This window comes from Paroedura picta, chromosome 14 (assembly GCF_049243985.1).
Source record: "Paroedura picta isolate Pp20150507F chromosome 14, Ppicta_v3.0, whole genome shotgun sequence".
NCBI classification, from domain to species: Eukaryota; Metazoa; Chordata; class Lepidosauria; order Squamata; family Gekkonidae; genus Paroedura; species Paroedura picta.
Genome location: NC_135382.1, coordinates 30,824,612 through 30,847,742, shown reverse-complemented (window position 1 = coordinate 30,847,742; position 23,131 = coordinate 30,824,612). Strand labels below are relative to the sequence as shown.

Sequence of the window (23,131 nt, the reverse complement as noted above, 5' to 3'; positions counted from 1 at the left end):
ATCAATTATATATTTGGGTACAGCTATCGAATGATTTGCGGATGCAGCCTAACAGTGTAATCTTAAACTGAGTTACCCCTTTCCACATCCATTGAGATCCATGGGCTTGGGAAGGTGTAACTCTGTTCAGAATTGCACTATAACTTCAGTGATGGGAGAGTTAGACTTCTGTTCTGAGGAGATATTCCGCGTTGGGGAAAGGAGAGAGCATTACAGATGAAACTGGGTTCATAATAGAAGGCTGAAGCTGGTTGGGGTCCAAAAAACTGTTGTCAGGTTTGGTCCAGTTTGGGTTACTAACCCACTTTCTAAGTTCAGACGAGCTCTCCTGGAAGGAATTGCATTCCAATTGCCCATCTTTGCCTTATTTTCTGGCGTTCCTCTTTCATCCCTGCCTTTTGGAGAGAATTTGCGAGCATTTTTGTTACTGAGCGTTGCTGATGGCGTCCTACTCTGGAGTCCCTAGCCGAGGCAGTACCCATGCAATCTTAAACAGAGCTCCTCCACTCTGAGCCAATTGGCTTCAGTGGTTTTAGGATTCTGTTTAGGATTGTACTGAGTCTCAGAATTAGGAAAGGAGGTGTCTTGGCTCTAGGGCCAGTGCTTGCTTGCGCAACAAAAGAAAAGACTCACATGGGAGAGTGAACTTGGCGTGTTCAGCACGCAAAACAGATGTTCTGCCCCAGGGCCGCAGTCCCAGGTGTGGAAACCAGGCTTGTTCATGCAGCTCTGGCATCCTGCCTGACACAGTGGCCAACTGGTTACCATAGGGATGTGAGTATCCTGCATAGTGCAGGGGGTTGGACTAGATGACCCATGAGGTCCCTTCTAACTCTATGATTCTATGATTCTAGGACCAGGAAGACGGCACAGAGGCCGAGGCCTTACCCTGATGTTGCCTTCTGTCACTCGTATTCAGAGGTTATTGCTTCTATATGTGGAGGCTCTCTTTTGCCAATATGGCTCTTAAACATTTATCGGGTGATCTGACCGTATCTGGTCATGTTGACCTCGCCCCCCCCCCAAATGGCCAGTGAGTGGGCTGGAGGGGGTGGAAAGCGGAGGGACCCTGGGTGGGCATGTACACCTCTATGCTTCCCAACCATATTCTGCATGATTGCACCACTTCTGGGGTTTCTCAAAGCCTGAAGAGTGTTTCAAAGGCTTCTCAATGGCAAAAAAGCTGAGGAAGTGTGTTCTAATCCAGGGGTAGTCAACCTGTGGTCCTCCAGATGTCCATGGATTACAATTCCCAGGAGCCCCTGCCAGCATTTGCTGGCAGGGGCTCATGGGAATTGTAATCCATGGACATCTGGAGGACCACAGGTTGACTACCCCTGCTCTAATCCATTGACCTATAAACATCACTTCAGAAGTGAGTGAGGAGCCTGAGAACTGCTTCCTTGGGCAGGAAAGTAGCCTTTAATCTGTTCTGTCTTCTGCCAGAAGCTGTTAGGTCGGCCCTGGTTATGATTTGGATGGGAGAAACACATGCATGCTAAATAAAAGGTGCTAGTTGGCACCCAAGCCACAGCGTGGAAGGAAAAGAGAGGTCTGACATTTCGGTAAGTTGCACTAAATGTATTTTAGATGAAGACACAGGAAGTTATGCATTTGGTCCCGAACCTTCCCGGCATGTGAGATATTTCTTCTGCAATTGGAGGGGGGCTCGGGGTCTCACCAAGGTACGGCTGCCCCCTCCCAGTTCACAAACATGCCGTTGTCTTTCTCCGTGAGATGGCCGAGGGTGCTGAGGATGCCTTGCACGCTTGTGTCCACTGTCAGCGGGGGTTGTCCCTTCGGAAAGAGAATCGGCGGGTCACACAAGGGCACTGAATGACTGACCAGTAACTGCCGTATCCCTGTCCCAATACCAATGGAAAAAGAAAACTCAAATGCCGCCCCCAGTTTATAGAACTCCATCCCGCAGTCGGTTCACATCAACACACTGGGAAGTAGCGAATAACTTGGGCAACTGGAACCAAATTTCTTCCAGCAAAGAAACTTGTGGAATTCACTGCCATAAGATACGCTGATACCCATTAGGGCCTATTCTGCACACAATAGTTAATGCAGTTTCAATGCACTTTAGAAGCAGATTTTCCTGTTCTGCACAGGAAAATCCAGCTGTCAAAGCTGTATTATCCCATGTGTGCGGAATGGGCCTAGCTTAGATTGATTTTTCCAAAAGTTAGACAAATTCTTGAGATGTAACCTTTTTGTCATGGCCTGATCTGGAGGGGAGGGAAATCTTAGACCCTAAGGATAGAGTTTCCAGCTCCGGGTTGAGAAAAACATGGTTAGGAGTTCTAGCTCCTGGTAAAAGTATTCCCAGAACTTTGAGGGGTGGAGCTGGGGGAGGGTCCTCCAATTCAGCCATCTTCTCCAGGGAATTGAACTCTGCAGGTGGGAGCTAGAGATTACCCTGCAACTGGAAGGCAAACTGATCTATCTGGCTGCAAGATCCATTGGGATCCCAAGAGATATCCAGATTGGCAACCCTAGAAAGAGAGAAGGAAACAGGGAAGGGGGAGAGGCCAAGAGGCTTTCAGGAAAGCGAAAGGGGAAAGAATGGGGAGAGGGAAAAGTGAGATACCTCCAGCAAGTCCTTGTGGGTTCCCACGTGCAATATAATATTATCCACTCTGGGTCTTCCTTGGCTATGATCTCAAAAAGCATCAAACCGGTTTGGATGGCCTGTGAGGAATGCATGTGCACCATGGCACACTTACCACTGAGCTTCCCATGTCCGTCTGCACCCACCCAGGGTGCAATGCGATGCACAGGATCTGGTCTTTCGCAAATCCCAGCGACTGGCACCGAGTGAGCATGTTCAGAGCAGCCTGAGAGGAAGACGTGCCAGAAACGAGGAGAGGCATTTGAGTTCAATTCTTAATTTTAAGGAGATGAACTGAGCTAAGGATTCTATTTTTGCATGCTATGCACGTCTCTACCTTGCTGCAGCGGTAGTTCAGGAAATGCCCCTGATCTTCTCCACCAAGACTACCAATGGAGCCTCCTATACTTGACATGTTGACTATGGCGGCTTTGCTGCAGCTCATCCCTTTCTGGGGGCTTTCCTGGGACGCCTTCCTCAGCAAGGGCAGGAACGCCTGGAGAAGGAGAGGGAAAAAATCACGGACAGGAATGGAACTGCCTTCAGCAAAGCCCAGAGAGCTCTTCACTGGCCTGGAAGCTCTCCAGTCACTCACCTTCTTCTCTCAAAGCCTTATTATCAAGATGGCGGTTATTTAGGACAGGGGTAGTCAACTTGTGGTCCTCAAGATGTTCATGGACTACAATTCCCATGAGCCCCTGCCAGCATTTGCTCATGGGAATTGTAGTCCATGAACTTCTGGAGGACCACAGGTTGACTACCCCTGATTTAGGATCCTGGTTTAAAGGACACAATCCCCCCCCCCTTCATTGCCTTCCCAGCCCAACCAAGGCTGGTGCCCCAGTTGAATTTCTCTTCTCTTATGCTGCTGTTAACCACACAGCAGGACCTTTGCCTGGGGAAACAGGCACTCTCAAACCGTCACACACACACAAAAACACCAAGGTGCATCCAAGCATCCTCGAACTAGCCCTTCTCCTCCAGAGGAAACTTCCTCCACCTTAAGCGACTCTTTCTCCAAAGACCCACTTCATTTGGAGACCACTTAGATTTGAGGTCCTGTTTCCAGCTTCTTCGGAACTCTCTCTCCCCCTTGCTTGCCTGCAGGATATTGGGTGTAGAGATGTCTCCTGCATTTCTCCCCGTCTAACCAGCTAGATTAGGTCAGGCACCGTCTCCTTACCTTTCCTGTCTACAATGGCGTTCTCTAATAAATAGTTGTTTTATTAATTTAATATAACCAGAGCCTGTGCTTTCTTTGTTCATTGATTTTGGCCTATATGCAAAGGAAAAGGGAAAGGTCCACTTCACTCTGCTTCAGCCACATGCAGTGCAATCCTAAACAAAGTTATGCCCTCCTGAGCGGTTTACTTCAATGGACTTAGAAGGGTATAACTGTGCATCGGGGTTCACTGTTAGCCTCCAAGCGTTAAGAGTTCAGCTCTACAAAATGATGGGAGGAAGAGACCCCAGGACATCCTTACCTGGCTCACCAGCATGGGCCCTATCACGTTGGTTTTGTACACCTCCGCCATGGCTTCTGCCGTCTCCGTTTCCACGTTGTTTAACCTTAGAATTCCAGCGTTGTTGATCAGGAGATTCAGCCCGGCTCCCTGCAGGTGTTCTGTGACTTTGGCTGCAGCCACCTGGATGCTGGATTGATCAGTAACATCTACAGCAGCAAAGGGTTACAGGTAACTTAGATATTGCTGCCTAAGGAATAATTCTGCAGACCACCCCACCATTGCAGTAGTGCATTGCTTTTTCAATGTGTGTAAAATATTTAATATATCCTATATATGTGTGTGTGTGTGTGTGTGTGTGTGTGTGTGTGTGTGTGTGTGTGTATATATATATATATATATATATATATATATATATATATATATATATATATATATATATATATATATATATATATATATATATATATATATATATATATATATATATATATATATATATATATATATATGTCTTAAAGGTACCATTGGACTCCAACTTTGTTCTGCTATTTCAGACCCACACGGCTTCCCTCTTGAATGTTATTTTTAAACACATGGATAGACAAAGTCTGCTGAGGATGAATCAGTGTGGCTTTTGCAAAAGGAAATCCAGCCTCCCCAGCTCTTGGAATACTTGCAGCAGTTTAACAAGCGTATGAATCATAGAATCGTAGAGTTGGAAGGGGCCTCCTGGATCATCTAGTCCAACCCGCTGCACTATGCAGGACACTCACAACCCTATTGCTCATCCACTGTAATCTGCCACCCCCTTGAGCCTTCACAGAATCAGCCTCTGCTTAAAAATTTCCAAAGATGGAGAACCTACCACCTCCTGAGAAACTGCTCTGTCAGGAACTTCTTCCAGATGTTTAGACGGAATTTCTTTTGGATAAGAAATACATGACAATGGATAAGGACAATCCAGTTGACAAATACTTGGCCAAACTAGTCAGTCAATCAGGGAGCCAGGCTTTCTCAATCAGGGTTTCGTGAAACCCTGGGATTTCTTGACAGCCCTGGAAGGGTTTCCCAAATGGGTGCGAGTTAATTAGTTTGTTCATGTATGTTTTAAATTTGTTAAACACCGATTGGGTGATATGACCATATGTGGCCATGTTGACCTGCCCCCCCCCAATGGCCGATATTGGGCCTGAAGGGGGTGGGAAGAGGAGGGGTCCCACATGGACAGGTACACAGCTATGCTTCCCAGCCATATTCTGTATAATTGCACCACTTTAACAGAGATTTCTAAACAGTAGAAAAGTTGAGAAAGACTGCAGTAAACAGAATTACAAAATACGGGCTTAATCTATCAGAAAAGATTTCTAGTAAAGCGAATACCCGGCATTTGGCATTGAAGAACTGTAACAGAAGTACAACTGGGGCAGAGCTCACGTGGATGGAAAGCTAGACATCCCCAGATCGAGTGTGCACTTAAACAACAATGCGGTGGTCTTGGGGAACAGCCCTGAATCTGTAGGAAGAGGGCATTTGAGCAGCCCCATAACTTACCCATTGGAAGGATTGTTAAACCCCGATGTTTGACAGCCAAGTTCTTCAAGTCCTGAAAGAGACCAAAGGCAGAGACTTGAGATGCAACATCAAGAATGGTTTATTTGAGAAAGCAGAGAGTTTAGAGTTGGGTTGTTCACGAAGGAGTATCGCCTTTGAACTGAAAGGATCTTGTAGAACCAAAAATGCCCGGAGACTGAGAAAGTGTACAAACCTCACCCAAACACTTGAAACTCCAACCCTGTTCTATGTATCACAAAACACATCCAGTGCCACTATGGCTTTTACCTGAGCATATGGTCCCTCTGGGTCCCGGCAGGTGGCAAAAACCCATTCTGGTCCCTTGCTTTTCCCCACAAACTGCTGTACAAGCTCCAAGCCAATGCCTCGGTTGGATCCTGTCACCAGGACACTGTGCACATTTAGCATTTTGCTGTTATCTCATGCCGTTGCCTGACTAGCAAAGCCAAAAATCAGCCAGTGAGCTACAGTCCCCTCCCAGGTTTATGTAACTTAGTTAGCTGTTGACTCATTGGCTTCGTTCCTGAGAATGGCCTTCAGGGACAAAGTCACTACAAAAAAAGGAAAAGGAAAGGGAAGAGGATGACTTGGGGTTTCAGCTGCTTGATGCAGCAACAGCCTGTGCTAAATTAGTAATATGCATCATTCTCTGCTTTTACTCCTTATATCTATATCCTTAAGGAATTCTATATCTATGATCCAGCTGCTTCCGACTGGGTTTTTCCTAACAGACGCAAGACTGTGGCTGCAAAATGTCAGCATCAGTGTATCTAATTTTCAGTTGTATCTGTGGATACTTAAATCTGGAGATTGGGGGCATGAACAGACAAGTGAGACCTCTACAGATCCATGTTTGCAGAAACATCTAAAGGGGGGGGGGGCTTTAAAAAAAAACCCAAAATAATAGAAGCAGCACTTGATCCTTAAGTAGCTAGCCCCTTGTGGGTTAAATTCTGATCTGGGACATTTGGCCTTGCTCAGCAACATTCTCTAACAATGCTGTGTCATTCTCTACTTAGTAATAAAAGTTAATTGCTGTGGAAATGTTCATTACAAGGTGAACTCCTTGATCTGTATTTGCTTCATATATCTATATATGTGTTATCTCGCCTCAAGTCCAATGTACATTCTAATTAATATATGTCCAGGAATGGGGAGACGCCTTAGTTTGTCCTGCCTTTTAAATTAATACTAACCTTAATGGGGAGTCGTAACTTTTATTGTGGGGGTCCTTCTGTTATTGTAGGGCCATTTTTATGGGGAAACATGCAATGGTTTTGTACAACAGTGAAGTATCACCTAGCATCTTTTTTTGGTTTGCTGACATGTTGCGTGGTATTTCTCTTTTTGGCTGTACTAATAGGCCAGATTGAGCAGCTGTCAGAAGGAGGGAAAGAGGAAAGCTGAAGAAAGAGGAGCAGATAAAGGTGGATTGGCTGGTGGGTGGGAAGAAGAGGGGGAAGCAGGAAAAGGGGAGAGGCTCTGGGGATTTTCAGGAAAGGGAAATTGGAAATAGAATGTGTGGGTGACGTTATGTATGTGAACTCCATGGCTCTAGTAGCAATCCCTATGCAAATGAAGGATTGTAATTCATCCAATCAGAGACATGAACTCATGGGCCAATGAACTGCTCCCATTAAAAACCAATCAGGTTCTTTGGTGGGCTAGCCAAACTCTGTATAAGTTTGTGTCGTTCCTGTGTTCCCAGTTTGGTGTTTCTAGTTGGTGTTTGATTAAATAAAAAAGTTGTTGTTTTTGAAGTTGTTGAGCGGTGCCTGTCTCAACCAAACCCGCAGGGTTATTAGGTGATTGACATGCCCCCCCCCACATGCCCTTGCAGGTTGTCTTGTGTCTAATGTTGCATAGATTCAGCCTAAGGGTACAATCCCAAATTGAGATACACCCCTTCTATATGGGTTTGGAACTCTGTTTAGGATGGCACGGTAAATATAGTAACGTTATCTTCTATTCTGCAGGAGATATTCCAGACAGGGCACGGGGGAGGGGGGGAAGGGTATTAAGTAAGGATTAAATTTATCTTGTGACAGAAGGTTGTGGCTGGTCTGTGTTCCCGGAGCTCTTGCCAATTTGGTTCAGCCCACTTTCTAAATTTAGACAAGCCCTGCAAGGAAGGGACTGTATTCCAGTTGCCCTTCTTTACCTTCTCTTCTGATACTCCTCTTCATCCTTGCCATTTGGAGGGACTTTGATAACATTTTTATTCATATGAGTTTGTAAGGGGGCCATTCCCTGGAGTCGCTAGCCAGGGAAATATCAGTGCAATCCAAAGGAAAGCTACACTGTGCTGAACCAATTGACTCCCACAAATTCATAAGGGGGTAAACTCATGATTGTGCTAAAACCTTTGAATTAGGCATGGTGCAAATGTTTGTGCACGAAGGAAAAGGGATCATGTGGGGAATGGAACTGCGACCTCTGCCACGAAGCCATAATCTATTGCCAAGCAAGGGAACACACAGCGGACGGGCTGCTTTTGTGGCTTTGTACTAAAAAACGAAACAGGAATTCTAATTGACTTCATCCTTGTATCTAAAACAACTATGGAGAGCCCTGCTGGGTCAGGTTAAAGGTTAATCTAGTCCAGCGTTCTGTTTCACAGTGGTCGACCAGTTGCCCTTAGGGATGCCGGTTCCTGGTTGGGAAACCCGTGAAATATTCTTCAGGCTTCCAGAAACCCCAAGTGTTGCAATCATTGCAGAATTTGGTTGGGAAGCATAGCCCGGGGCCCCTCCCCCTTCCCACCCCTCCAGGCCAATCATTGGCCATTTTGAGAGGGGTGGGTGGGTCAACATGACCATATATGGTCATGTCACCCAATAAATGTTTACCAAATTATTAAAAATACATTAAAATTAATTAACTCCCATCCATTTAGGAAGCCCTTCCAGAGCCGTCAAGACACCCCAGGGTTTCATAAAACCCTGGTTGAGAAAGCCAGCCCTGGATGGTCAACAACAGGACACAGAGGCCACGGCCTCCCTGGATACTGCCTCCTATTTCTGTTATTCACAGATTTACTGCCTCTGAATGTGGATTATTATGTATTATTAATTGTGTGGGGTGTGTAGTGTAGCCTAGGGACATTTGGCTTACCGTTGCCTGACTGCTTCCCCATCATGACCCCTAGTGTTCCTTGGAGGAACTACCAGCCAAATTTCTGGAGGTCTGCCTAGCGCAGCTGCATACAAAACACTGTTAGCACCTGTTCCTGCACTCTGCACCTATCTCTTTTCTTGGATTTTCTCCTCCAAATCGCAGAATTTAATTCTGAATACTAAGAAGAAAAATCGGATTGCTGAGATTCCCCCCCCCCTTTTCGGGGGGCGCTGTTGGTTGGTTTCTGCTGATTGGTTGGGGCGTGGCAGGAGTATCCCCGTTGACTTCTTTGTTTCAGCTCTGGCTTCATTGTGCTGTAGAGCAGGGGTAGTCAACCTGTGGTCCTCCAGATGTTCATGGACTACAATTCCCATGAGCCCCTGCCAGGGGCTCATGGGAATTGTAGTCCATGAACATCTGGAGGCCCGCAGGTTGACTACCCCCTGCTGTAGAGGTATTTTTCCTGATTTACCTGGCCCCTTAAGTAATGCCATAAGCACTCGCATTTTGCCTTCAGCTGTGGGTTAGCTTCTGAGATCTAACAAGATTTGACTTGGCTGAGCTGTCCAGGTCAGGGCTCTAGCTATGAAGGTTCCCTTTAATCAGTATGTCCAGTAGGTAAAGTTGCCAACCTCCAGGGCATAGCTGATGTCATAACTGATCTCCAGGTGACAGATCAGCTCACCTGGAGAAAATGGCCACCTGCGTAGCATTATACCCCATTATATCTCCTTTCCTCAATCCCCTCTCTCTTCAGGCTCTACCTCCCTAAATCTCCAGGTATTCCCCAACCTGGATCTGGCAACCCGACTCATAGCCACTTCTTGTGCCTTCCTTCCAGAGGCTGAGGAGCTCTGAATGGAACTGGGAATGCTGTGTCCATGCAGGAGGGGAGAGTTAAACTTTGAAACTTTACCCAGTAAGTGGCTTCCCTCTAATCCATTTTACGTTGAGCTATAAACATCGTTTCAGGTGTGTTAAGGAGCCAGAGAACCAGTTTCTTCAGCAGGGGGGTCTTTAATCTTCCTTCCAGTTCTGCATATAAAATGTTTCTGTAGTTCAATGTTTGTACAAACATCAGGTTGGTGATTATAATGGTGTTGCTCTGGCCACACATGCGGTGGTGGGGCGTGTACAGGAGTCAGCAATCGGGAAAAGGTTAAATGCTCCTGGTTTGATAAACCGCTCCTTGTTTCTAGCTGTATCTGAAGAAGTGAGCAGTGACTCACAAAAACTCATACCCTGCAACAAGTTTTGTTAGTCTTTAAGGTACTACTGGACTCTCGCTCTTTTCTACTGCTACACACAAACACGGCTACCCAACTTGTTTGGAAAAGGTTTGTCCTGTGGTGAGATTATGCCTAGTTCCCTACCTTTCACCACAGCATCCAGTTGTGTTGGACAGATTATGCTGAAATAAGGATATCCCTTAAAACAAAGCTCAGGAAAGGGATCCTCTAACTTTTCGAGCTTGTGGGCACCTTTTGGGTCTTGATCTAATGGAGCAGGCAAGAAACAAAACAACTGCCACAAAATGGCTGCCACAGTGGGCAGAGCCAGCCACAAAATGGCTGCTGAAGGAGGCGGAGCCAGCCACAAACAGGCTGCCACAGTGAGGATTCTGGTGTTGTGGGGTGAGCAATATTTTTAAAAATTGGCACAGCCAATCAAATCTCCTGCAGCAGCCATTTTACACCAGCCGTTTTTAACTGTGCCTGCCCCATTATATCAGAATCCAAACGATGTCCACAGGCTCAAAAAGGTTAAGGATCCCATTTGTGATCACTCTCTTAAACCTTTTGTTTTCATAAGAAATCGCTGGGTTTTTGAGCCCTAGGTAAAGTTTTCCCGGTGGTGAGGCTTGTCTTCTTGTGATGTGATCAGTTACCCCTGCCAATCCGCTGAACAAATGACTGGACTCCAGATCAAGCAAAACCCGACCTCTCCCTCGCAGCTAAAATAAATAAACTGGAGATTTGGGGGCGGAGCTTGGGGAGGACAGGGGTCCAATGCCATGGGGTCCATCTATCTTTTTTTCTCAGGGGAACTGACATCGCTAGCCTGGAGACGAGCTGTCATTCTGGAGGTTCCCCAGGCCCCACCTGGAGGCTGGCATCCGTAACTGTAGGCTGAAACGGAAGAGGAGAGAACGGTGTGAGCTGCTGGGCTTCCCCTTTGGGGAAAAGGCCCGAAGGAAAACGAAGTCATCATCAATATGAATAAATAAGAGAAACTCCTGGGGCTTCGAACTTGGTCCTGGGCTTCCGCGCGGCTCCGCGCGGGGGCGCCTCTTGCCGGCAGCCGGCAGGAACTTGCGCGGGCCGTCCGGGGGATGCTCGGTCAGTGCCGCCGCCGCCGCCGCAGGGAATGGCCGGGCTCGGAGCGCGCAGCGTCCTGGTGACCGGAGCCAACCGCGGCATCGGCCTGGAGACGGTCCGGCAGCTCCTAAGCAAGGCCGACTCGCCGCAGTGGGTCTTCGCCTGCAGCCGGGAGCCAGATGGGGAGCGCGGACAGGTGCGGCGCTCGGGAGGGGCGGCGGGGGATTGACCACCTGTGCAGGTTTGCTCGGAAGTCAGCGCTACTGGGAGCCCTGGGGCTTCACTCGCAGCCCAAAGTCTGCAGGGCAAGCCCTAGTAGAAGGAGAGGATTTTTTTTTTTTTTTACTGCCTAAGAGTCTCAAGCAGCCTTCCCATCCTCTTCCCAAAACCTAGCAATGTAGGTGGGACGGAGAGAGCTCTGACAGAATTGCTCTGTTGAGAACAGCTCTAACAGGACCGTGATTAGGTCACCCAGCTGGCTACATGTGGAAGAGGAGTGGGGACTCAAAATCTGGCTCTCCAAATTTTACCAGTATTGATTACGGAAATATTATGAGCTCTCTATTTGCATATTTGCACTAAAGAGCCTGTTGATGCGGGTGAAGGAGGAGAGTGCCAAAGTTGGCTTGAAACTCAACATCAAGAAAACAAAGATCATGGCATCCGGCCCTCTCAATTCCTGGCAAATAGAAGGGGAAGAAATGGAGATAGTGACAGATTTTATTTTCCTGGGCTCCAAGATCACTGCAGATGGGGACTGCAGCAAAGAAATTAAAAGACGCTTGCTCCTGGGGAGGAAAGCTATGGCAAATCTAGACAGCATCCTAAAAAGCAGAGACATCACCCTGCCAACAAAAGTGCGTTTAGTCAAGGCTATGGTCTTCCCAGTTGCAATGTATGGCTGCGAAAGTTGGACCATAAGGAAGGCCGAGCGTCAAAGAATTGAGGCTTTTGAACTCTGGTGCTGGAGAAGACTCTTGCGAGTCCCTTGGACTGCAAGGCGAACAAACCGGTCAGTCCTAGAGGAGATCAGCCCTGACTGCTCTTTAGAAGGCCAGATCCTGAAGATGAAACTCAAATATTTTGGCCACCTCATGAGAAGGAAGGACTCCCTGGAGAAGAGCCTAATGCTGGGAGAGATCGAGGGCAAAAGAAGAAGGGGACGACAGAGAATGAGGTGGATGGATGGAGTCACTGAAGCAGTAGGTGCAAACTTAAATGGACTCCAGGGAATGGTAGAGGACAGGAAGGCCTGGAGGATCATTGTCCATGGGGTCGCGATGGGTCGGACACGACTTCGCACATAACAACAACAACAACAACAACATTTGCATATATTATCAAAGGAAACTACGGGGCAAATTCTCTTAGAACTGCACCTGTCCTTCTCCTTCCTAGGTGCCAGCACAGAAAGGCAGGTTAATTTGGAATAGAATCCCTGAGACGGACTGCGGTTCATGCTCTGGAGGGGGGGGGGAGTCCCTTCTGCATCAATTCATGCAAGGAAGAGACTGTCCAGTATCTCTCCTAGAATGGGAATAGTTTAAATAGTTTTTTAAAAAAAGAACATTGAGTAAAATAAGCAGGGGGGCGTTAACCTCCCCCCAAAATTAAATAAAAGAAATAATACAAAAAGCTACTCATTGAATGAATAAAAACCTATTATCAATGGTACGGGACAGAAAAATAATAAAGTGTTTAAAAAGACATGGAAAAGTGAGAGAGAGAGCTAATTAAGAAGCTTCACGGAGGTTCTGGAATGTATTGTAAACGCTCGTCCTTTTCAAGATCCTGTGCTCCGGACCTGCCTGGCAGCAAAGCAGATATCCATGAGGACATTGGTTGTGCGGGGGATTATAAATATCAAATACAAAATAATTAAAGACAGATCTGTGAAGACACAATTATTGAACGAGCTAGTTGTCTTCTAAGTAATATGCCGTGTGAACGTCCATAAAAATTCTCTTTAGTTGCCAGTTTACAAGAAGCTGCTTAAAAAAATAATAAATTTGTGGAATATGTTTTTATCCCCCATCTTTCCCCCTGCTTTAACTCTGAGAAGTTGGCCAGGCTGAGAAGGTGTGACTAGCCAGTCAGAGATCTGTGAGGATGTGAAGCAGAGTTTCCCAGGCATTAGCCTCCAACCATGACACCACACTGATTCTCAGTATGCCTTTATTTGCCATTTCTGGAAAGGAACTGGGTTAGGATTAATATCATGCAACAAGCTGAGGGAGACGAAATTGGTCTGGTGTGCTCAAAAGGTCATTCTGATTCGGCTGAAATTGCAGGCATATACAATAGACACCTTTAAGGCAAACATGGAAATTAGAAAGATAAAATTTGGATCAGTTATTAATCGTTCCACATTTACCTACTGCTGGAACCAGCTTGAGGCAGTGGGAAAGTAGCTTTAAAAAACACAACCACCCTCAGTTCATTTTTTTTTAACTCTACTTAGTAATCATTAGTATTAAATTAAGGAAATGTGTTGGGGAACAGTCAAGGGGATATATGATCTGAAGTGAATTGGATTGAGGACTTTAAGAGATGTATTTTATTTAAATGTATTTCAAGTGTTTTTAATTTGTATAATTTGTATAATCACAAAGAAAATAAAAACATTTTAAAAAATCATTTGCAAACCACTTTGAGGCTCCGATGGCCAAACAGCAGTATATACATTAAAGGAAATAAATAATTGGTAGCAGGATGGACCGGGAGATGGGGAGGAGGTGAACAGTTCTGTGTGACCTAAAAGCTTGCATATCCCACCATCAGCCTGACATGGTCCAAACAAAATGTTATTCTATCTTGTCATTTATCATTCTGTTATTCTTTCTTACCTGTTGCCTCTGTCTTTTCAGGAACTGAAGAAGCTGGTTTCCAAACACCGAAACCTTGTGATGGTGAAATTAGGTGTGTCCTTTTTCATCCTTTATCCTTCATGCCATGGACTTTAGGTCTCTTCTGCCTTTACCCCTTTTGTTGAAAACTCCCCTCCATTCCAGCTGCTCCCCAAAGACTGGACTGAAACAGATTGGAGATTTTTGACTTATAAAGTCTGCAGCCTTCCATTTCAGACAGGGCCTTGGCTATTTTTCAGTGGAGTTTCTTCCTATACACAGGACATTCAGCAATGAGCTTTGCCCGCCTCCAGCCTGAACTGGGTCCCTTCTAATTTAGGTGCTACTGGGGTGTGAACCTGTTTTGCATTCATGGCTATACCACTGTCACAGACCACTTGGCACCGAGAGGTTGGAATGAGGTTAGCAGGACAAAATAGGAAAGAAGTATGTCAGATTTGCACAGTTCTCTGGCCCTCTAGTTGTGATAATCGGGTTTTTGTATACCTGGAAGCAACGGCTTCCTAAAGGGAAGGCAACAGCCTTAAATTAGAGACCACTGATTGATTATGACTATGATACATCTGAACATTTGAGTTTAATAGTGTTTTTAAGGGCCAGTAGCTTTTGCAGGCCCTGCCCTGGTAGCTCCAACTAACCTGATCTTGTCAGATCTCAGAAGCTAAGCAGGGTCAGCCTTGAGAGAACACTAAGGAAGTCCAGGATTGCTACACAGGGACAGGGAAGGGCCAACCACCTCTGTTTGTGTCTTGCCCCACAAACCCTGTGGGATTGCCATAAGTCAACTGCCCTTTTCACTGCCCATTTTGCAGATTGATTTGCAAGGCTGTCCTGCTGTAATCTTGGCCAGCCCAGGACTGACTCCGCTTGTCTCCCAAAGTTACCCTGTGACTTGGTTCTCCCGTCACTGAAGGCCCTGGCTTGAGCAAGTGAGGCTAGAATGGCCCCTGTTGCTCCCCACACTCCAAAACTCCTCCCCACTGTTACCTGTTTCTTCCACTTCTGTCTTTGCAGATGCTACGAGTTCTGCCAGCATTAAAGATGCCGCAGCCTGTGTGGAGAAGCACCTGAAAGGGTCAGGGCTGAACCTGCTGATAAACAACGCCGGCATTTATCAAGATGTGACGTTAGACTTGGTGGATGAGGAAGAGATGATGAGTGAATACAGGACCAACGTGGTTGGGCCACTGTTAGTGAGTCGGGTACGGCTGTGTTGGGCGCGGGAGATCGGGACGGGCATGGGCTGCATTCCGTCCGTGCAAGGAGAATCTTTGTCCAGCTGGACTGGCAGAACTTCTCGGTCACAAGGGCCAAGTATCCTAGGATCCAAGTGTAGCTGCCAATTAAGGCCTTTGTCTCCAGCTCGACTGTCTGTACTTGCCTGCTTGCAACGTTAAGGCAGGTGGTAAGCAGAGACAGGGCCTTTGGGGTGGTGGCACCTTGCCTTTAGAATGCTCTCCCCTTTGAGACTTGCCTGGCACCTGCCTTCCTTTCAGGCCACACTGTTTTTCTTTAGGCAGGCTTTTAACTAGGAGCTTCTTTTTAGTTGCTTTATCATGGTCTGCTCCTAACCTCAGGCCTGTCATTAATCTAATAGTCCTAGATGGCTCTGTTTATTTTGTCTGTTCATATGCCCCAGCACTTTTAATTGGCTTGGCTTGTTTTTCTTGGCATGGTTTCTTGTAGTGGCTTCTTGTTTTCACTTTATTTATCCTCTTGGGCTGGCTGTTTGCTTGACTTGTTGCGTTGTGTGATTTGTTTTACCGAAGTGTCTCTGTCACGTTGGTTGGTTTTGCGGAACTGCGGCACGTCACCTCCTGCCAGTCTGGAGAGGAGGCATGTAAATTTCCTAAATCTGTTAACAGGAAGAAAAGTGACCCTCCGTGGGAACTGCATTTGGCATTGTGGACCCTCCACTCAATGGAGAACTCGCCACAAAGACCGTTTATGCACTGGTGGTTTCATTCCAGGCTGCAGGCTGTAGTTTCAGTCGTGGCAGGTTGCCCCACCTCTTCCTGCACCCACTTGGGGGAGCATTTGGCCCGGTGCACATCATCCACCCCCAATTTGTGCTCCTGCACAGGAGCTGAGGCAGTGAAGTTCCCAGTGCATAAACGGTCATAGACCTAATCTGATGGGGCAGCATTAGCATAGAATGGAAGGTGAGCAGAAAGTGCTTGGGTCAGCAGGCCAAACAATCTGACTTCCTCTTCCAGGTTCTTCCACTGCAACATGCAGCATAAATAGCAGGAGGCTGCATAGTTGAAGACATTTTATACCAGTGGCAAATGCCTGTGCTTTAGGCAGGGTTTGGTGGTTCGGGATGTTCGCCTGGCCTCGACCCGGGCCAGGGCTTTTTCAGCCCTGGCCCCAACCTGGTGGAATGAGCTCCCGGAAGAGCTAAGGGCCCTGTCGGAGTTAACGGCTTTCCGCAGGGCCTGCAAGACGGAGCTCTTCCGCCAGGCATATGGTTGAGGCCAAGACGGGCGGTCCCGACATTAGATCTGGGCTCCCTGGGTTCATCTGAATGATCTGATTGCCTCACTCCCATATTAGCAACCTGATGTCCCTTGGCTAACTTGGGGCAGTTGGGGGGGGGAGGTTAGTGGGGTTAGTTAGTGCTCGCCTAACGTTGATAGTGTGGATTGGTTTTAATGGTTTTAACTATGGGTTTTATTGTAATTTTTATCTTGTAAACTGCTGTGAGCCTTAGGCCCTAGCCACTCATGTGATCTTTCTCTCTCTCTCTCTCTCTCTCTCTAGGGTTTCCTGCCTCTGTTAAGGAAGGCGGCCCAAGGAAGCTCAGAGAAAGGGCTGAGCTGCCGCAAAGCAGCCATCATCAACATTACCTCCACCTTGGGCTGCATCGAGTTGGTCCCCCTGACATATGCTAAACCTGCAGTTCCATATCGCTGCAGCAAGGTAGGCGCTCTTTGGGGCGTTTCCCCAGTCCCTCCCTAAGTATTAGCGAACTGGCCTTCCTGGCTGTTCATGGATGCTCTAGACCAGGGGTAGTCAAACCGCGGCCCTCCAGATGTCCATGGACTACAATTCCCAGGAGCCCCTGCCAGCATTCGCTGGCAGGGGCTCCTGGGAATTGTAGTCCATGGACATCTGGAGGGCCACAGTTTGACTACCCCTGCTCTAGACTGATCCTGCATTGAGCAGGGGGTTGGACTAGATGGCCTGGGTGGCCAAGCGGATGGCCTTTGTAAGGAAGAAAGCCTACGGAGAGTATCTGCTGGGCACACAGGGGAGAGTATCAGAGGGAGAGCATCTGCAGAAAGTCCCAGCAAAAGGGGTCGGGCAGTGGGTGATGTGAAAGGCCTCCACTCAAGACCCTGCCGAGCTGCTGCCAGTCTGAGAACCAACCTCGGTGGCCCAGTGGTCAGATTCGCGATATGTTTCGGACGTATTTATAATACAGCTCCTAGCCAGCTATAAAGCCTGCACAACTTGTAAAATGGTAATCTAATAAAATGCCTAACAGCAAATAAAATACTTCCAAGTCGAATGTCTAAAGCAGAATTAAACTATAAAAACAGATCAAGGTTAGTAATGTCCCTAAGGCACGACAGATTTCCAACAACATGCTTTTGGCGTAATTTGCAAGTTGTGGCCCAATATTTGGGCCATCTGCTTGGAAACTTCAGTGTTTCCTCTGGAAAGGAGGCTCTTAATGTTCCCTTTCTCAGGGTTGCTGGGAATCTAGAGCAAGAGGGGGGCAATAATGTCATTGCGAACTCCCACCTAAGGTGAACATCTGAAAAGGACGTCCCTGAAGGACTCCAATTGCCCACTTCTGCACATACAGATTGTCTCTGCGTTTGGAATCTTTTTATAGTGCTCCTCAAGCAATGAGGATGGAGATTCGGTATATGGCAGCTTCATGTGTTTCTCCTTGGAATCTGTGGAAATAACTCTTGGCCTACATGACATATTGCATTATTTTAGGAGTTTTTTTGGTTTTGTTTCAATCTTGGGTGTGCAAATGTGTGTCTCCTCCAGGCATAATCCTTAGGGAGGGGGGTGTTGGATTTGCTGCTTCTGGGTAGCAGACCGAGATTCTCCTCTACATCATGTATAAAATTCTTAGTTTGCTGGGATAGTACAGTCAGGTGCTTGGCTCCCTTTGGGTCCCTGCTTGCTCCTTGGCTGTCTCCTTTCCCTTCTTGCAGGTTGCTCTTAACATGCTGACCAAGTGCCAGTCTGTGGAGTACAAGGAAGACGGGATTCTGTTCACGATGATTCATCCAGGATGGGTGAAGACTGAAATGGGTGGCCAACAGGTGGGTGCTGTTTGGGGGCAGGGGAGGAGAAAAGGGATGGAGAGAAACATGAATGGATAAATTTAAGTGGTCTGAAGAAGTAGCACAACAAAACGGGAGTCCAATGGCACCTTTAAGACCAACAAAGATTTATTCAAGGCATGACCTATCGTGTGCGTGCACACTTCCTCAGACAATGGAACAGGGATCATAAGAGTACAGGTGTAGGGAGAAAGTAAATGAGTAACAAATTAGTAAACAGCATCACAACATCCAAAATATGCAGTGTCTTTCAAGCCTGTTTTGCTCATCTTTCCCAAAATATTAGCATTGATGTGGGCTTCCCTCCATTGTGTACAACAATGTGTGGATTTCCAAACCTTCTTGCCCATACCTGGCTCCATTTTCCCTCCCTGTTGCCTTGCACCTGACATCTCCTGCTCCCCAGGTACTTGTGAAGTTTTAACTGGTTTTAAAAAAACACCTGTTGTAGGTACATACAACACCATTGCAGTTTACTCGTCATTGGGTTGCAGCTGACTCACAGTGACCCCTAGGACTGTGGGGTTTGCAAGGCAAGTGTCAGACAGAGGCAGCTTGCCATTGCCTTCCTCTGCAGAGCAGCCCACAACTGCCTTGGTGGCCTCCCATCCAAGTACTAAGCCCTGCTTAGCTTCCTTGCTCTGATGGTGAACTGGTTTTTTGGAAGGCAAGAAGCCTTTCGGTGGCGCTAGTGGGAGGAGGGGACTGCAGGTGCAAGGAGATTAAAAAAGCAGAGAATCCCCAGGTGAAGTTGGGTATTTTCGTTAACAGATCACACTTTGGTTCTAATTATTTTGATGTTATTCTTGCACCATTTAAAATTTGATAGGGTCACCAGAGGGCAGTTGCTTGGTTTCCAAAAGTTAACAATGTACTCTGTGAAGTTCCAAGACAATATCCCAACTCTTGACCTGACCTCTGTGGACCTCATTAAAGAGATTACCCAGGGGCACACTTATTACAGCAGGTTCTGTCTGTCTTGATCAGGGTGCCTATTGGCCTGTTGCCAAGGCTCGTCACTTGACTTAGGCAAGTGTTCAGGCAGATGGGCTGTGGGCGATTAAAGGCGTAGAATCTTTGCAGAAGGGGTGTCCGGGGCCTTGCCAGAACTAGAATTCAGTATCAAAAGAAATGTGGATCGCAGTGCAGTAAACGTCCAGTCTAGAATATAAACATACTGTGAAAACGCTCGTAAAATTATTTAAAATAATTTAGACTACTCTCCCAGCAAGCTGGCTCAGGATGGTGCACAAAAATATAAGATACACAATTACAGCAGATAAAATCAAATTGAAAATTAATTTAAACAACAGTGACTGGTTAAAACAGATCGAAACAGCAACGATCCTGCAGTAAGCTGTCTGTGTTGAATTCTCCTAGAAGTTCAGGATGATTTGGGAGTGGATCGATACATAAGTAGATGGACAAATAAGTCCATTGCCTCCTTCACAGGTTTCCTTCACAGCAGGCCTGAAAGGGAAAGGGGTGTGTGGAATCCTAAGCAAGTGCCACGCTTGACCTTGAGTGGGGAATATTCACCATTAGGAAAAAGGCAGGCCAGTTGCTGGACAGATTCTCCAAACTGCAGGGCATGCTTGTTAACTTGATCACAAGTTCCCTTTTATATGGTATGGTTACTAATATCAATATGGGCCTGTTGGAAACGAACCAAGTTTCCATAGAAGGTGATTGTGTAGAGTAACTGGTCCCAAAGAGGTAAAACTAGGCTCCATCAAGGCTAGGCTTTTTCTACCTGCCTGGTAGAACACTTTTCCTCGAGAGATCAGTTCTCTGGAAATTAAATGGTTCCTATAACCTTAGGTAGACACTGGCCTCCCTGCTTGAGAACCCAATCAGCCATCGAAATCCATCCAATATGCACTTAAAGGTAAAGGTATCCCCTGTGCAAGCACCGGGTCATGTCTGACCCTTGGGGTGACGCCCTCTAGCGTTTTCATGGCAGACTCAATACGGGGTGGTTTGCCAGTGCCTTCCCCAGTCATTACCGTTTACCCCCCAGCAAGCTGGGTACTCATTTCACCGACCTCGGAAGGATGGAAGGCTGAGTCAACCTTGAGCCGGCTGCTGGGATCGAACTCCCAACCTCATGGGCAGAGCTTTCAGACTGCATTTCTGCTGCCTTACCCCTCAGCGCCACAAGAGGCTCAATATGCGTTTAGTAACACCTAAATTGGAAAGAGGAGGTGTTTTAAAGAAATAATTTCAAAGCTTATAGCTGATAAATGTTTTATTATATATATATATATATATTTATGTAATCTGTTTTAGTGTGGATTATTTAATTCTGATGTTGCCTGCCTTGAGCCGACTAGGGAAGGGTGTACTGTGCAGAGGCTGGACTAGAGTTATCCAAGTCCCAGCTTGCTAAATTCCGTCCTCCAAAGAGACAGCCACTAGCTGGGCAGCTCATTCACTGCTTCTGGTTGCTTCCTGCAGGCCGACTTGACTGTGGCTGAAAGCGCGCAAGGGATCCTGGACGTGCTTTCCAAACTCAGCAAGGAGCACAACGGGGCTTTCCTTAGCTGGAAGGGAGACAAGATGCCTTGGTGACATCGGTGGGCTGAGACAGAGCTTTGTGGTATCCGTAGCAGATCCCTGGGTTGCAGGAAGGGGCACTGCTCTTGCTAAGGTTGCTTTGCTCAGCTTGCTAGGTAGACAGAACTTTTCATTCTGTTGAATAAATCCTATACTCTACAATAGCCTGTGAGGGAGGCAAGAGAGTCACTGCCCCAATGCCACTCAGTCAGGGCTGGTTTATCCATGTAGCAAATGTAGATGTGCTACGGGCCCTGTGCTTTCAGGGGCCCTGCACAGGGCCCCCACATGGATCCAGGCTGTAACCTCTCTCTTCCCCCTTTTTTCCCTCTTTAAGGTCACTTGGAGTGACACCCTTTTCCACTGCCCCCAGTCTGGCTCCTCCCGCCAAGACTGAACTGTACTAGGGCCCCGCAAATCCTTAAATTGGCTCTGGTGCTAGGGGCCCCGCATGCAAATCCTCAAACCGCTCCTGTACTCAGTGAGCTTCCATAGCAGAGAGGGGTCTCCCTGGTCTTAATATGACACTGCGCTAATTCTCTTTGCCGGAGCTTCCTGATCCAAAGTGTTACTGGTTGGGTCCAGATTGTTGCAGTCCAAATCCCGTTGCATTGTTTATTAGATGCTCCCCCCTGTTTTGTGAAATCCAGCAAGAAAGGCAGACTATAAAATGTGCAGATAAATAAACAGTTGATGCTAACAAAAGAATATGCCATTGTCTGTGATAAAAAAGCTTTGGACAGCAGTTCAGGTGTACAGACATGCTTTAGAGCAGGGGTAGTCAAACTGCGGCCCTCCAGATGTCCACGGACTACAATTCCCATGAGCCCCTGCGAGCACAGGCACACAGAACTCTAGGGCAGGCTGTCTGCATCCTGCAACACTGTCAACCTGTGAAGTTTCAAGTTGCAATGCCCACATTTACCACATAGTGGCACCAACGTATATATATGTAGACAGAGAGAGAGAGATTTATATCCCCAAAGGGCAATCTGTTTTGCCTGATTTGAACAGTGCACTGGAAATAATGATGAAGACTTTTCTTTTAGATGGCTTTCCTGTCTGTTTTGAAGAATTACAGTCTTATCTGGTTCCAAACAGACAAGTTTTTCTCTGGGTAAAGAAAGAAGCCGGGTCCCCCTGGGCCAACAAAAAAAGGCTATGCTGTGGATCGTGCACCACCCAAAAGAGCCATGTGAGATGGCCTGCCACTGATTTCCCCATCTCAGCCCCCTTGTAGTATGCATTGCCTTATGCGTTAAGGGAATGGACGCAGATACGCATAAGCATCAGCCGAGTCTTGGCAGAAAGAAACCGAAAGAAACAAAAACAGAGCCCTGTTCAGAGAAAAAAAAGAAAGGAAGCTTCAGTGGGGAAATTCCCACCAAGAAATTCACACCAGGAAGAAGCAAGGCCAGCAGCAATGGAAGTGAACCAGAGCCAAACACGATAAGATGGAAGGATGGGGTGGTGGTGGGACACCTTGACTGGGCCCTTACCCACTGAGCAATGAACCAGAGCCAAACACGATAAGTTGGAAGGATGGGGTGGTGGTGGGACACCTTGACTGGGCCCTTACCCACTGAGCAAAAGAGGCAGACGGGAAATGTCTGTATTCCGGAGGTACCTGCATCCTTCTGGTGCTAGCATCCTCCATAGATGGCAGACATAAAAGCCTGAATGGGAAATGAAGAACCAAGGGCATTGCACCTTCCACCAACTTATTTTATTTGTTTGTTTGTTTATAGCCCGCCACTCCCACAAGGCTCGCGTCGGGTCACATACAGTAAAAACACTTAAAAACCCCTAACAAATCACACCTAGCATCTGTTGAGTGTTTGAAAACCACCTCTTTTGTTGCAGTTCTTACAACAACTCTGTAAGGCACACTGCCGTCACCACACTATAGATCTGAAGCTGAGAGCGTGGCTTACGTACCAAAGGAGTTAATGACATGGGAGATTCCAGAGCTCAGCTGTTAGCTTGTTTTTCTCTCTTCTTTTGCTCAGATACAGATCCATTTCCTTAACAATGTGCTGCAATCCTCCCTTTGTCAGCAACTGAAACAACTGTTGATGGAGGAAATTTTCTCTTGGCAGTTTCTGCTAACAATGGCCTCCTTTCGTCCTGGAAAGCTGAGCTTGCAGGAAACATTTTTTACTGCCCCCTGGCTAAATTCAGCCTAAGAATTCTCCTTTATCATTTGCATTTCCAAATAAAACATGCCACGTAGCAACACTAATACCCCTCCCCACCTGAAAAGTGTCAGGATAATACAAGGAGAAGACCTACAAGGACATGGGAATCA

The 23,131-nt window shown here is 46.9% G+C and overlaps 2 protein-coding genes across 3 annotated transcripts; one reads left to right on the top strand and one right to left on the bottom strand.

The window, feature by feature from the left end:
* Window positions 1–1,566: 1,566 nt before the first annotated feature.
* On the bottom strand, window positions 1,567–6,177 carry LOC143823450 (C-signal-like). Its single transcript, XM_077309810.1, has 6 exons — window positions 5,923–6,177; window positions 5,635–5,686; window positions 4,102–4,289; window positions 2,955–3,113; window positions 2,733–2,843; window positions 1,567–1,797 (listed from the first exon to the last, which is right to left on the bottom strand). Exons 1-6 carry the CDS (start codon window positions 6,061–6,063, stop codon window positions 1,678–1,680), a joined length of 771 nt encoding a protein of 256 aa, XP_077165925.1. The 5' UTR covers window positions 6,064–6,177; the 3' UTR covers window positions 1,567–1,677.
* Window positions 4,173–21,531, top strand: LOC143823451 (C-signal-like). 2 transcript variants are annotated; one of them, XM_077309811.1, is made up of 9 exons: window positions 4,173–4,311; window positions 7,019–7,082; window positions 9,530–9,691; window positions 10,815–11,286; window positions 13,958–14,009; window positions 14,972–15,159; window positions 16,721–16,879; window positions 18,136–18,246; window positions 20,725–21,531. In XM_077309811.1, the coding sequence occupies exons 4-9, from the start codon at window positions 11,140–11,142 to the stop codon at window positions 20,836–20,838; spliced, it is 771 nt and encodes a 256-aa protein (XP_077165926.1). In that variant the 5' UTR covers window positions 4,173–4,311; window positions 7,019–7,082; window positions 9,530–9,691; window positions 10,815–11,139; the 3' UTR covers window positions 20,839–21,531. The 2 variants fall into 2 exon arrangements, with proteins under 2 accessions (XP_077165926.1, XP_077165928.1); XM_077309813.1 differs by lacking the exons at window positions 4,173–4,311; window positions 7,019–7,082 and having other exon boundaries at window positions 9,471–9,691; window positions 14,972–15,150.
* Window positions 21,532–23,131: the final 1,600 nt, after the last annotated feature.